General features: G+C 45.5%; 1 protein-coding gene across 2 annotated transcripts in view; it reads left to right on the forward strand.

Moving 5' to 3' along the window:
* The window catches only part of SFMBT2 (Scm like with four mbt domains 2), a 122,866-nt gene extending 112,203 nt beyond the window's left edge, over positions 1-10,663 (forward strand). For both annotated transcript variants that reach the window (XM_052790412.1, XM_052790413.1), the window contains 3 exons: positions 515-763; positions 915-1,043; positions 3,134-10,663. In XM_052790412.1, coding sequence (XP_052646372.1) covers positions 515-763; positions 915-1,043; positions 3,134-3,274 — 519 coding nt within the window. In that variant the 3' untranslated portion in view covers positions 3,275-10,663. The remainder of the gene's footprint in view (positions 1-514; positions 764-914; positions 1,044-3,133) is intronic.
* Positions 10,664-10,968: the final 305 nt, after the last annotated feature.

Here is a 10,968-nt window from a genome sequence, read left to right on the forward strand (position 1 = left end):
TTCAAGTATGCACTTGTAGATTTAGATATTTTTAAAAGGCACCAGAATTTCCTTCCTTTCAATACTGGTGACACCTGTGGTAATTTGAAGCAAGGTAAAGGTTTAAATTCAAGCCTATTTGTGATTTGATTTTATCTCAAGCAACCTGAGTTTCGTTTTGTCCTTTCAGTATTTTCCACTTCCCCTTCTCATGCACATCTCCAGTGCTACAAGGTTTGAGATGCAAGACCAACAGAGGAACATTTCATGCCAGATGAGTTATTGCCGTTGACCTTTCGTTAGAAACAGAAAAAGGATTTGTCCACCATGTATTTTTTTCTTCTATATTGTGTAACAAATCTAAATTGAGGGCTAATCTACTTAGCACTGCAATGAAAATGAGATAATTGGGTTAAAATAAATGTTACCCTGGACCAGCGTGGGCACGGGTGTGCAGTTTGACCCAGTGCCTTTCGATTTTCCGCTGTATTAATCCCCGAGCCTGGATGCTGTTTCTTTGATGGTTCTTGTGCAGGAGAGCGAAGATGACGAGCCGGACGCGATGGAGGACGAGACGGGAAGCGAGGAAACCAGCTCAGAGCTCCGGGATGACCAGACGGACACCTCTTCTGCCGAGGTCCCCTCCGCCAGGCCCCGGCGAGCGGTCACCTTGCGGAGCAGCACCGAGTCGGACAGACCTCCTCCCACGGAGAGAGCCCGACGGAGCCGGAGACCGCAGCCCCACTCCTACAGCGAGGCGGAGAAGTGCGCGCAAGTCAAGGAGGTGAGTATGTCCCGCGATCGCTCCCCATTAATGGCAGTATTCTTCCTAAATTAACCTTCCGGGCCAAGCCTTCCTCATCTGAGGAGGGCATCCCTGCCCTGGTTCTCCACACAAGGTACTTTTCTTTATGACAGCTTTTGGTTTTTTGTAGGAAATTAAGCAAGAAGAGGAAGAGAAGCTCATCCTGGACAGTAATCCGTTGGAGTGGACCGTGACTGATGTCGTGAGGTTTATTAAACTGACCGACTGTGCACCCCTTGCCAAAATATTTCAGGAGCAGGTAGAGGTCTTCATGTAACTCTTCTCTTTGTGTCTGTGGTGCTTATTCACATCACGAAAAAAAAGAGCAGCACATACTACCTTGCTAGCTGGGCCCGGGGCTTTGACAGAGAGATTATGATCAGACTTTAGATCCCCTCAGACCAGGCTATAGCACAAATTTTGGCAAGGCATGGAAACCCTTGGAAACTTGAATCAGAGCCTTGCCAGATCCTCAGAGAGACCAGAAACACCCCAGCTGGAGTGCTTGTGAAAAGCAGGAGGTTTAGACCTTTCTTGTTCATGCCAAGGTCCACACCGCCATCCTGGGGTCACACAGGCACCTCAGTGTACCAACAGATAGTGGTTATTTGGTACCTAGCAAGCTGTCTCTCCTGGCCACGTGGGTTCCACTGTATTTTAAAATATTGGCCTGGGAAGCAGAAATCTGCTGCTTGAACCCAAACCCAGCTGCCTGAATTTTGTCACTAACACCTAGGTGCTTTGAGTATGTAGACATCTACGTCCTATCTGCATCCCTCTGAAGATCCGGCAGTCAGGCCCTTGGATGACCTAATTTTAGGAGGTGCCAAGCATCTCCCCATTAAGCGGGTAGGTTTGCGGGAGCAGAAGCCAATGCTCTTCATCTCAAGTCAGTGTGAATGTGTAAAATTTATATAGAAACAGCCATTCCTTGGCTAATGAGTAACAGCCACCACTGAAAGTAAAGGGCAGCGCTAAGAAATCATAGTTAGAAAGAAGCAAGTGTGGTTAATTAGGCTATAGCCGATGGCAGTCAGTGGTATGGCCAACTGCACATTGAACTATCTCTGATTCTTCACCATGAGTAACTCCGTACCCAAGTACAGCTGCTTTGACTGGGAGAAGTTGAAGTGCGAGTCTAGAGCAAGGCAGAAACGCTCCATAGCAAGATGCCGTAGTCGCTGCGTCGCGGCATGCTCCGACCGTTTGTTAATCAGCCTGGAATAGCGCCAGGGCTTGAAAGCCAACCCAGTCTCTCCTTTGCCAAAGAGTTTTATGGGGACTTTAATCAAACACAGATGACTGGAGCTTTGCCTTGTGATTTGCAAGGAAGCTCTGGTGCAATGGGCCATGCCATCAAGCTTCAGTGGAGGAAGAACCTGGGCCACGGACAGTCCTGATCAAAGCAGTGCTTTAGGTGTCCAAATCCTCCTTGTGTTTAATGCTACCTAATCAGGGCTGTCCTGGGGAGTTTATGTTGCCTGTGAGTTACAGTGCTTTTTTCTGCACTTAGATTCTGATCCTCCCTAAGGGGTAAAAAGCAGTTTTGTAGCCTGCTTGTCTGCTTCTCAGTCCATTAAAGAATAAAGAGGACTTGAGCTCTTAATTAAGAAGAGGATCATAAAGCCAATGGAAATCTCTAATAAAATGGCTTTTGTCTGGGATGCTAGTTCATGGAGTTTGCTGCATAGATATGCCTGAGGGAAGGATGTGACCTCCAGAGGTCCCTTCCAGCCCACACCATTCTGTGGTTCTGGGACATTAGAGATTGCAAGGGCTCTAGGTGGTCCAGTCCCCTCTGACTTGGTTGTTCAGCAGCTGAAGTGGATCAAGGCAGGTCCTGGGTAGACCAGGGGACATGGCGTGGAGCAAGGCAGACATAAACCCGTGCTGAGCACATCATGGGCCAAAAGAGGTGGGGGAAAGGTCTGACTTGGCAGTGGGACCAGCATCGGTTCCTCCCTTCAGCTCCCTCCTGTGTCTCCTGGTGTGCTCTCTGTAGCCTCGTCCTTGTTTGAGTTCCTCAGTCATAAAATGGGACTAATCAGATCTCCATGGACTCTGCAGAGTTTCTTTGGGAGCTGATCCTGCATTTCAGCAGCTGGGTAGCTTTTCCCAAACTGGCGGCAAAGTGAGAGTCTATGAAGACACACTAGACAACTTCTGAAAAAGCATGAGGTATCCCAGAGAAAGGAGATGGGCAGCATCAAAGTGAGAGAAAAGGGCAGAGGACAAAACCGCAATTAATTTTGGGGGCAAACTTCCCTACTTGCTTCTCCAGACCTGTTATGCTTTCTGCCCTCCAGAGTCCACAAACAAAACCATTTTCCCTGTCTTTTTCTTCCCCAGGACATCGATGGCCAAGCCCTTCTGTTGCTGACACTGCCCACGGTGCAAGAATGCATGGAACTGAAGCTTGGTCCAGCCATCAAACTGTGTCATCAGATCGAGCGAGTAAAAGTTGCTTTCTATGCACAATACGCCAACTGACTGCACTTCTCCATTTCTTTCTGTTCTCCTTGTTCCCTCTCTTTTTTAACATTTCAACTTGTTCAAGGGTTTTTTTTCCCCTATCCCTTTTCTTTTCCGAGAACACGTGGAATTGGAAGCACTGGGAATTAATCTGTAGGCAAGGAAAAAAAAAAAACCCAGAACAGAAAACTAGCAACAAATTGAACTATTTTTTCTGTACTTGTAAAGCACACCGAAAGACTGCTGGCATCTCTCCTCGTGAGCCTCACCAACCCGTTACGCAGTGGTGCAAGGCCAGCACGGATCAGATGGTTTGTCATTTGTTAAAACAAAGCTACCGATGGCAGATGCATTCCCAAGGGGAAGGGTTGGACACTTCCAGATGATGATGGTTTGTCTAGGCCAATTTCTGGACATGAACATTTCTTTTAGCCAACTCTGACACACTTCTTTCATATTGAAATGTAAGTGATCATTTGTAGCATTGTAGCTGGGGTTTACTGCAAATTTGATCTTAGTGATCAAAGGGCTTTTTTTCTCCCGCCTCTCCAGTCTTAGAAAAAGTGTTATACCAGTCATACGCTATTTATTATTCCCGAGTGATTTATGAAAAAGGACTCAACCCATGGTCTCTGTATGGTATCAGACAAAGCTGCAGTGAACTGACAGGGATGCAACAAGACCTAGTGTGCAGTAATGTGTCCTGAGCTGTGCTGGCTGTGCACAATAAGCTGAATGTCTCTGTGATGGGATCTGTACAGTGCTGCATTCTTGTACAGGAACATGCACAAAAGCTTTCATAGTCAAGCCCGTGCTCTTAAATCCAAGTCACTTTAAAGACCTGACTTTGAGCCCCACAGAGTAAAAGGAAAAAAAGCTATTCAGATTTAATGATGAGACTGTTGAGTGAATGCTGGTTTCATTTGCACCTTCATGAATCTGGTTGCTAGGTGGGAATAAAAAGCATCAATCTTTTCAGGCTGCGTACGCCACAGTGCTTTAGACCAGCTGAGGATCCAGCCCAATGCAGTCTATATAAAGCCCCCAGATTGTCCCAGTGCCACCCTGGCTAGTGAAACTGGGGGCTTGCTTCATGCCAAGCAGGGTAAGCACCAGAGAGGGTGAAGAAATGGGTCAGACACCTTGGGTTTGCCTCAGCTGTGTTTACAGGAGAAGTATTTCCCATTTACTTTGCAGGGATATATGACCCCATCAGTCCCACGTGTTGAACCTGAAATTGCTGTAACTCAGCAGAGGTTGGCGGCATCACCGTGGTGTAAAATTCTCTCAAAAGCAAGAACCAAACTGCGTCCAAGTCTGAATGTTGCTCTGACTTTAAGGTGCAAGTGAATCCCTCCTTCCGAAAGTGAATTGGATGGTTTGTGCTGAGTTTTAGCCTGATTTCATAGGAAACCACTGACTTCGGCAGATCTTTGTTCTCTAACCATAAACAGACCCCTGTTCCCTGGCCTCAGGGAACTCAGCTTGGAAATTGTACACAGCTCTGTTAAAATGCTGTGATGCCAAAGCCCGCTCAGTGAAGACCCCTTCAAAAAGAAATGTTATTTCTATCCCTAAACCTGAAGCCAGTGCTTATGGCCAGATAACGCCCACCTCAAGCACATACCCTATGGTGACAGCAAACTTCGATCAGATAATCCTGCTGACCACCGTGTGCTCAGAAGAACCTACTGACTAACACCAGGCTATAGCTGCTGCTTTCTGCGTCACCAGTTTCCTCCTTAAATTCTTTGGATTAAAGGGGGAAAGCCTCAGAAATAATATTCTGGACTACATCCGAATCTGCCCTAGAGCATGTGTTAGGCAAGAAGTATTGACTCCATTTGCCATGCATCACTGGGGAATCTCTAGACTGTCTTTCAATGAGTTTCCTGATTTGCCACTGAGGAATGTGATGGGTGCAACCGCTGCAGGCTGGGCTAGATCCTGCGAACTCCCAAGACTTCAAAAATTTTCTTACATGGGACATCAGCAGGACTGGATCTGTTCTCAGCTGTTGTCTTGTACTGAAGATCTTCTTGTTCAAGTTTTAATCAACTGAAGGGAAAAGTAGACACCTCTGCATCAAATGGTTTTCATTTGTTTCTCAGAAATCTAGGAATAGGGTTCTGTAGTGGTGCAGACATTCAAAAACTGGGTTTTAGACTGGATTTCTACTGACAGTAGCAATGGACTGTGTCCATGCAACTGGTTTGATAACTACTTTGGATCCCTCTTAGGGTCCCCTAAAAATGTTGCTCCGTGTTTCGTTTCTGAAGACTAAAGGATTGTGCCCAGCAAAATGAGAGCACAGCTGAGAAAAACAGGGAGGGTGCTTCTCCCAGCTTCTCCTTGCTTCAGCCCAGTCCCTCCAATGGCTGGTATAACCTCTGTCAGCAGGAGATAGCTCCCAAAAGACTGCTATCAGGAGAACTGGCGTATGAGGACATTTCAGGGAAGGGAAGCAGAATGGCTGTTTGCTAAACAGCATCCCAGCACTGATCCTTTACTTACCACATCCACCTTCTTTCGAGCATCGTTCGCTGCTCTGGTATTCTTGGAGTTTCTGGCCACCGGGATTTGTTATAGACATTTAATGCTTCCTGGGACACGTTGCGAAAACGTCATTGTTTTTTCCATCAACCTTGTAACTGTAGATGTTCCTATGGCAGCTAACTACTCGTGGAGGCACGGTCGGGGAGCAGACAGCCGCAGACTCTGAGAGCAGCCAGCTCTGATGTTGGCCAAGCAGGGGATGAGTGGAGCATTGAGCCCAGCACGTGGGAGTCTTTACTGATTGTTCAGGGAAGTTAAATCGTATTTAAAACTCACCTATTAAACAGAAAAAAAGAGTTTTAATTTTATCCTGCGCCGGCTCTTTTATTTCCTCAGGTTTCATTCTCCTCACCATTTGTCTTTCAATTTATTGTTCTTCAGTGTTGTGTCATTTATCACACTCTGTCCTTTCGGAGAAGATTATAACCTGAAATCTTTATTCTAAAATTACCTTGGGTGGTAAATGCTTTCTTATTTCTTTTAGCCTGCAGGTTGGGAAGAAATAGGGGATTGGGCTACTGTTGTCTGTTGCACTGATTGCCTTCCAGAAAAGCTGGAGCTGAACTTCTTAGACAATTTCTTAGGCAAGTGGAAATGGACGGTGCATAGTTTAAGTGGATGGGATGCGTGGATTGTCACTTACAGCTTGAGCAGAGATCAGAAGGAACTACTTACTCTTGCCTGGACTTCATTTCAATTCCGGAACATTAGCAAGGCTTTGGAGTAATGTACTTCAAAGGAGATGTTGGAAACCCAATCTCGCTGGGGTAAAATATCACTTTACTTTGCAATATAGAAGTATAAGCCACTGGAAGGTTTTTTTTTTTTTTGGCCAGCCCCAGTTTTGAGTTAAATTCAGAGCTGGTGCAACTTCCCAGATACACCGATGACACTGGTGAGGCCACATCTTCTCCCTCCGCCTCCCCGGTTCTGAATTTGGCATCCAAGCCTGAAGTTTACTGTGTTATCAGCTACAAAAGGCCACCACTATAAAGTGCTGAACTCATAATTAATTATCCAAGACCATTACCAAGGGCTGACGAGCAACCCTGCTGTTGCTTTTGGGCCGTTGGATACTGAACTTCAGCACATTCACACAGACTGCTTTGCTCCCACAAGAAGGGTGTGCAGGCACATGTTATTGGCCTCTCTTCAGGCATAGGACCAAGGATGAGCATTTCTGGACCAAAAGTAGCGGGTTGCAGAGTGTGTGGTACCTGCCCATCTTCATCTGCTCTGGCTTCTTTTGAGCCTGCACTCAGTCAGGTTGAACAGATCCATGGGCAGGTCCCTGCTCCCTTCCCAACCCCCTCAGCACTTACCTTGACAGAATCAGCCAATTCCCAGTCTGCAGGCCCAAAGCACCAGTCTCTGATGTTGGATTAAAGCATCAGCTTAGGGGAACGTCCGTGATTCCCTGGCTGGTTGTCCTGCCTTCATCCTGCTGTCGTGGATGCTCCTCTCCCACCTTGAAGAAAAATGCTCTCTTTAGTTTCAGAGCTCTTCCCTTTCCAGCTCAAAAACACAGCTCACATCCACATTCCCATTTATTTCTCAATGCCAGGGTGACCAAACCGTGGCTTTTTCTACCTCTCAGATGTGTGATGGCCTCTCAGCTCTGACAAGGGTTTCAGCAGCTCCAGCTCCACCATGTTAACCATATGCAATAGCCCTTGATAGTTTGGTCCTGCAGGGTGCAGAAAACCTCCTAGAAATGCTGTGTGCCCTTAGTAACCACTGAAATCAGGGCAAATGGTTACACACCCTGTCCTTAGTGATGCATCTAGCAGATGCATGTCTTAGCTGAGATGGCCTGACCCACAGTGTCAGAGGTATTTGAATGTCTGCTAGGATTTACAAAGTTTCCAATTAGGCACCTAAAGCATAGTAATATTTCACTCTGCGTAAACAGCTAATTTGCCTTAAACTGGAAAGTCACCATTCCTTGGCTTTAACCTTCAACCTTTTGCAGTCCCCAGTCGTGTGGTGTGGAGCAAACACCACCTCAGCTCTTTGAAGGCAAACCAGATATTGTTGGGCTGCCATAATCAACATTTGGTCACCTGAAAAGCCTGCCTTGGTCTTTTCAGGGCACAAAATTGAATTTGGCAGAGCTGCAGTGTCATCTCAATGTTTTAGAAGCTCAGTACCATCAGGGCACTTCAAATACTTTTTGATTTTCTGGTGCAGTGTGTCTGGAAAATGATGAACGGAGACTGTTCCTTCCATTTCCAAATTCAAGTGCCAAAAGAGAAGAACATGCTGCAACTGAACACCGTTAAAACCAGCTTTATCACATGTGGGTAAATATAGTCTCAAGGGCTCCATTTTGGTGCTAAGATATGTCACGCTGTGTTTTCCATTGCTTGGTATTACAAAGCTGATTCCCTGCTCCAGGAAATATTTTCTGTAATCAGCAACATCTTAAGCATTAGGATTTTATTTTTTTTCTTGAGGCTGTAGATTTTTTAACTGGGATACACTGAACAAATACACCCCCCCCCAATCATGTGAGTTTTGGAGAAGTTTTATACAGTATATTTATGGAAAAAGTCTTTCAAAATATGGGTGCATGTATATTTTCCCCTCAGTAATAGTCTTCATCACATCAGCTGACCCAGAACTAAGGGAATCTGTTACTCAGGATTTGATCGAGAAGTGACCGAGGTTACGGGAAGGGCCCTCACAGATGTGTGGGTTGTGGGACCAGGTCTTCACCAAATTTTTTCACTTTGAAGTCAAAAAGTGTGCAGTTAATTAACATAACATTTAAACACCTCCTTCTCCTAGCAGGCAGAAATTCAGCTGAAATCTGCCAGACTTAACAAGAAAGTGCTTGTGTCCTTAGGTGCTCATGAACTCCCAATAAAGGAGCAGAAGCATTTAATATTCTCATTTATTCTTTGGTACAATACTCCAGCAAGAAGTGCAAATTATCTTAATGGCTGCATTTAGAATATGAGCCAGTCATCAAAGATGAGAGTTTTACAGCCCAGTAGTCCTTTAAATGTCAGCTGTCCTGCAGAAGAGTGGTTTTGCAATGGTTTGGTGCCATGCTGTGGAATTCTCTTGCAGAAGTCATGTGAACTGCACAAAAACAACATGGGTCATAGTTTTAAATACTCATGGCATTTCTCTTGTTTTAGTCTTTCATGTTAATTCTTACCTTGAAAAACATCTCATGTTCCTGATTTAAAACTCCAGCTTCTGTAATGGCCCGTGGCACAGCATACCAGCAAAATACTTTTTTATCTATCATCACACTATAGATGAGCACGGGGGCGTTTTGTTGACAAGCAGTTAGGTCAAGTGAGACAAGGAGATCTTGCTTCAACACCTTGTTGAAGGAGTCATCTGTGCAGCCCAAAGGGCAGATGTTCCCCACCGCTCACTCTGGAGGGACCGACGTTTCCAGTGATGCTCTTGCTGGATAGGTCGCGTAGCCCAAGTAGCCCAATACAGCAGGTCAATTGCCGTGTGGCTACCTACCCACAGATATTCCTGGTCTTGATGACTGCCAAGGATGTGGGAGAGGAGAGGGAGGGTTTCAGTGAAGGAGAGAGGTTGGAGTTCTGGGCTTGAGATGTCTTTGTTGAGGGGGACCTCTCACAACAGGGAAGCACAGCTATGATCCATGAGCATCATTCCTGAAGGTTTCTCTGAGTCTTTTTCACAGCAAAGATGCTTTGAGCCCCAACAGGGGCCAGGTGAGAAGAAGGAAGGAAGCTGGCAATACACTCAGAGCTACAATGCTGAAAGGTTCGTATTTTGTTTTCCCTGTGGAATTACAGAGATTTGGCTCAGGTGGCTCTAGGCTCCGTGGCTGGATAGTAGGGAAAATCAGTCTTTCTTCCTTGTACCCAACTCCTGTACATCTCGGTTTGGGGGGCTGAAGAACCCCCTCTTGCACCTTTCAGACCTCCATAGGAACTGTCAGGGGCTAAAACTTGAGCTCTCTCTCGTAGAAAAAGGTGACAATGCCCTGAGTTCAGGTTGTGGGTCTACAAAACACTCTGCTCTGTGTTACGATGTGACAGGACTAAAATGATCATTCCCAAGTCACCCCACCTGCTTGTTGCTGCTCCAGTCTCACTGGAGATTATGAACCTTATGTCTGCTTATAAATGTATGCATTAAATTTCCCAGTCCCTGTTCCGCCATACCTGGTCAGGATGTGCTGACACACGCAGTTATTCCAGCAGCCTTCACCTTCAGGGACCTGTCTGCTAGAAAATCCTCACCTGGGGAATGGTATCGTGACACTTTCATGTACACAGGCAGGGATGTCGAGTACAGCCAGGCATTTGCTGCAATATGGTCCAACAGAGGTGAAAGTCTCAAGTGGAGGCTTTGAAGGGCGTTGAGTCTTCTCATGTACCATGGTAGGACAAGGCAAGCACTTAAACCCTCCTGTCTCCTGCGGAACAACAGAAACGAGCTCCACAACCAGCAGTTATGGTCCATTCGTGGTGATGCACGTTGGAAACCTTTGAATTGTTTTGCATTCCAGTTTGTACTGAAGATTTGATTCAAACTTTGTGTATATAATCCCTTTGGTGTGTTACAAATATGTATGTGTGTGTATATATATATATATGTATATATATGTGTGTGTATATATATATACATATAAATTAACCAATGCTGGTGTTTTTACTTTTTAAAGTTCACAGGGCAAAGGGCATGTTGTTAGTTTGCTGTAAGATTCTATTCTGTATATATGTTTTCATGTAAATAAGTGAAAATCTATATTCAGAGTTATATTTTAATTTTTATTCAAAATTAAATAAATCCCCTTTTTACTTGAAACAATTGTAAGCCACGTTGTTAATAAAGTGACAATAAATCATATCTCTCTCCAGCGTACTTTTTTGTTTGCCTGGGCAGTGAGGGTTGTGTTTTGGTGTATTGGGTTCCTCCCTGAGGAGGTAAGGTGAGAAAGGCATCTGCTTGGCTTCACTGCTAATGCCAGTTTACCTCCATCTTGAGTGACCTCATGCATCTTCTAGGACAGACCAGTCTGGATTTGTCCCTTGCGGTGTTAGACACTTACAGAGGCATCTTTGGAGGCTCCCCTTTTTGTCCCTAGAGGGAAGCACCTGTGGTAAGCGTTAGGTTGGCCAAATCAAATTTCCCTAGGGAACTGCCTTTTTTCA

Source organism: Harpia harpyja, chromosome 6 (genome assembly GCF_026419915.1).
Source record: "Harpia harpyja isolate bHarHar1 chromosome 6, bHarHar1 primary haplotype, whole genome shotgun sequence".
Classification (NCBI taxonomy): domain Eukaryota; kingdom Metazoa; phylum Chordata; class Aves; order Accipitriformes; family Accipitridae; genus Harpia; species Harpia harpyja.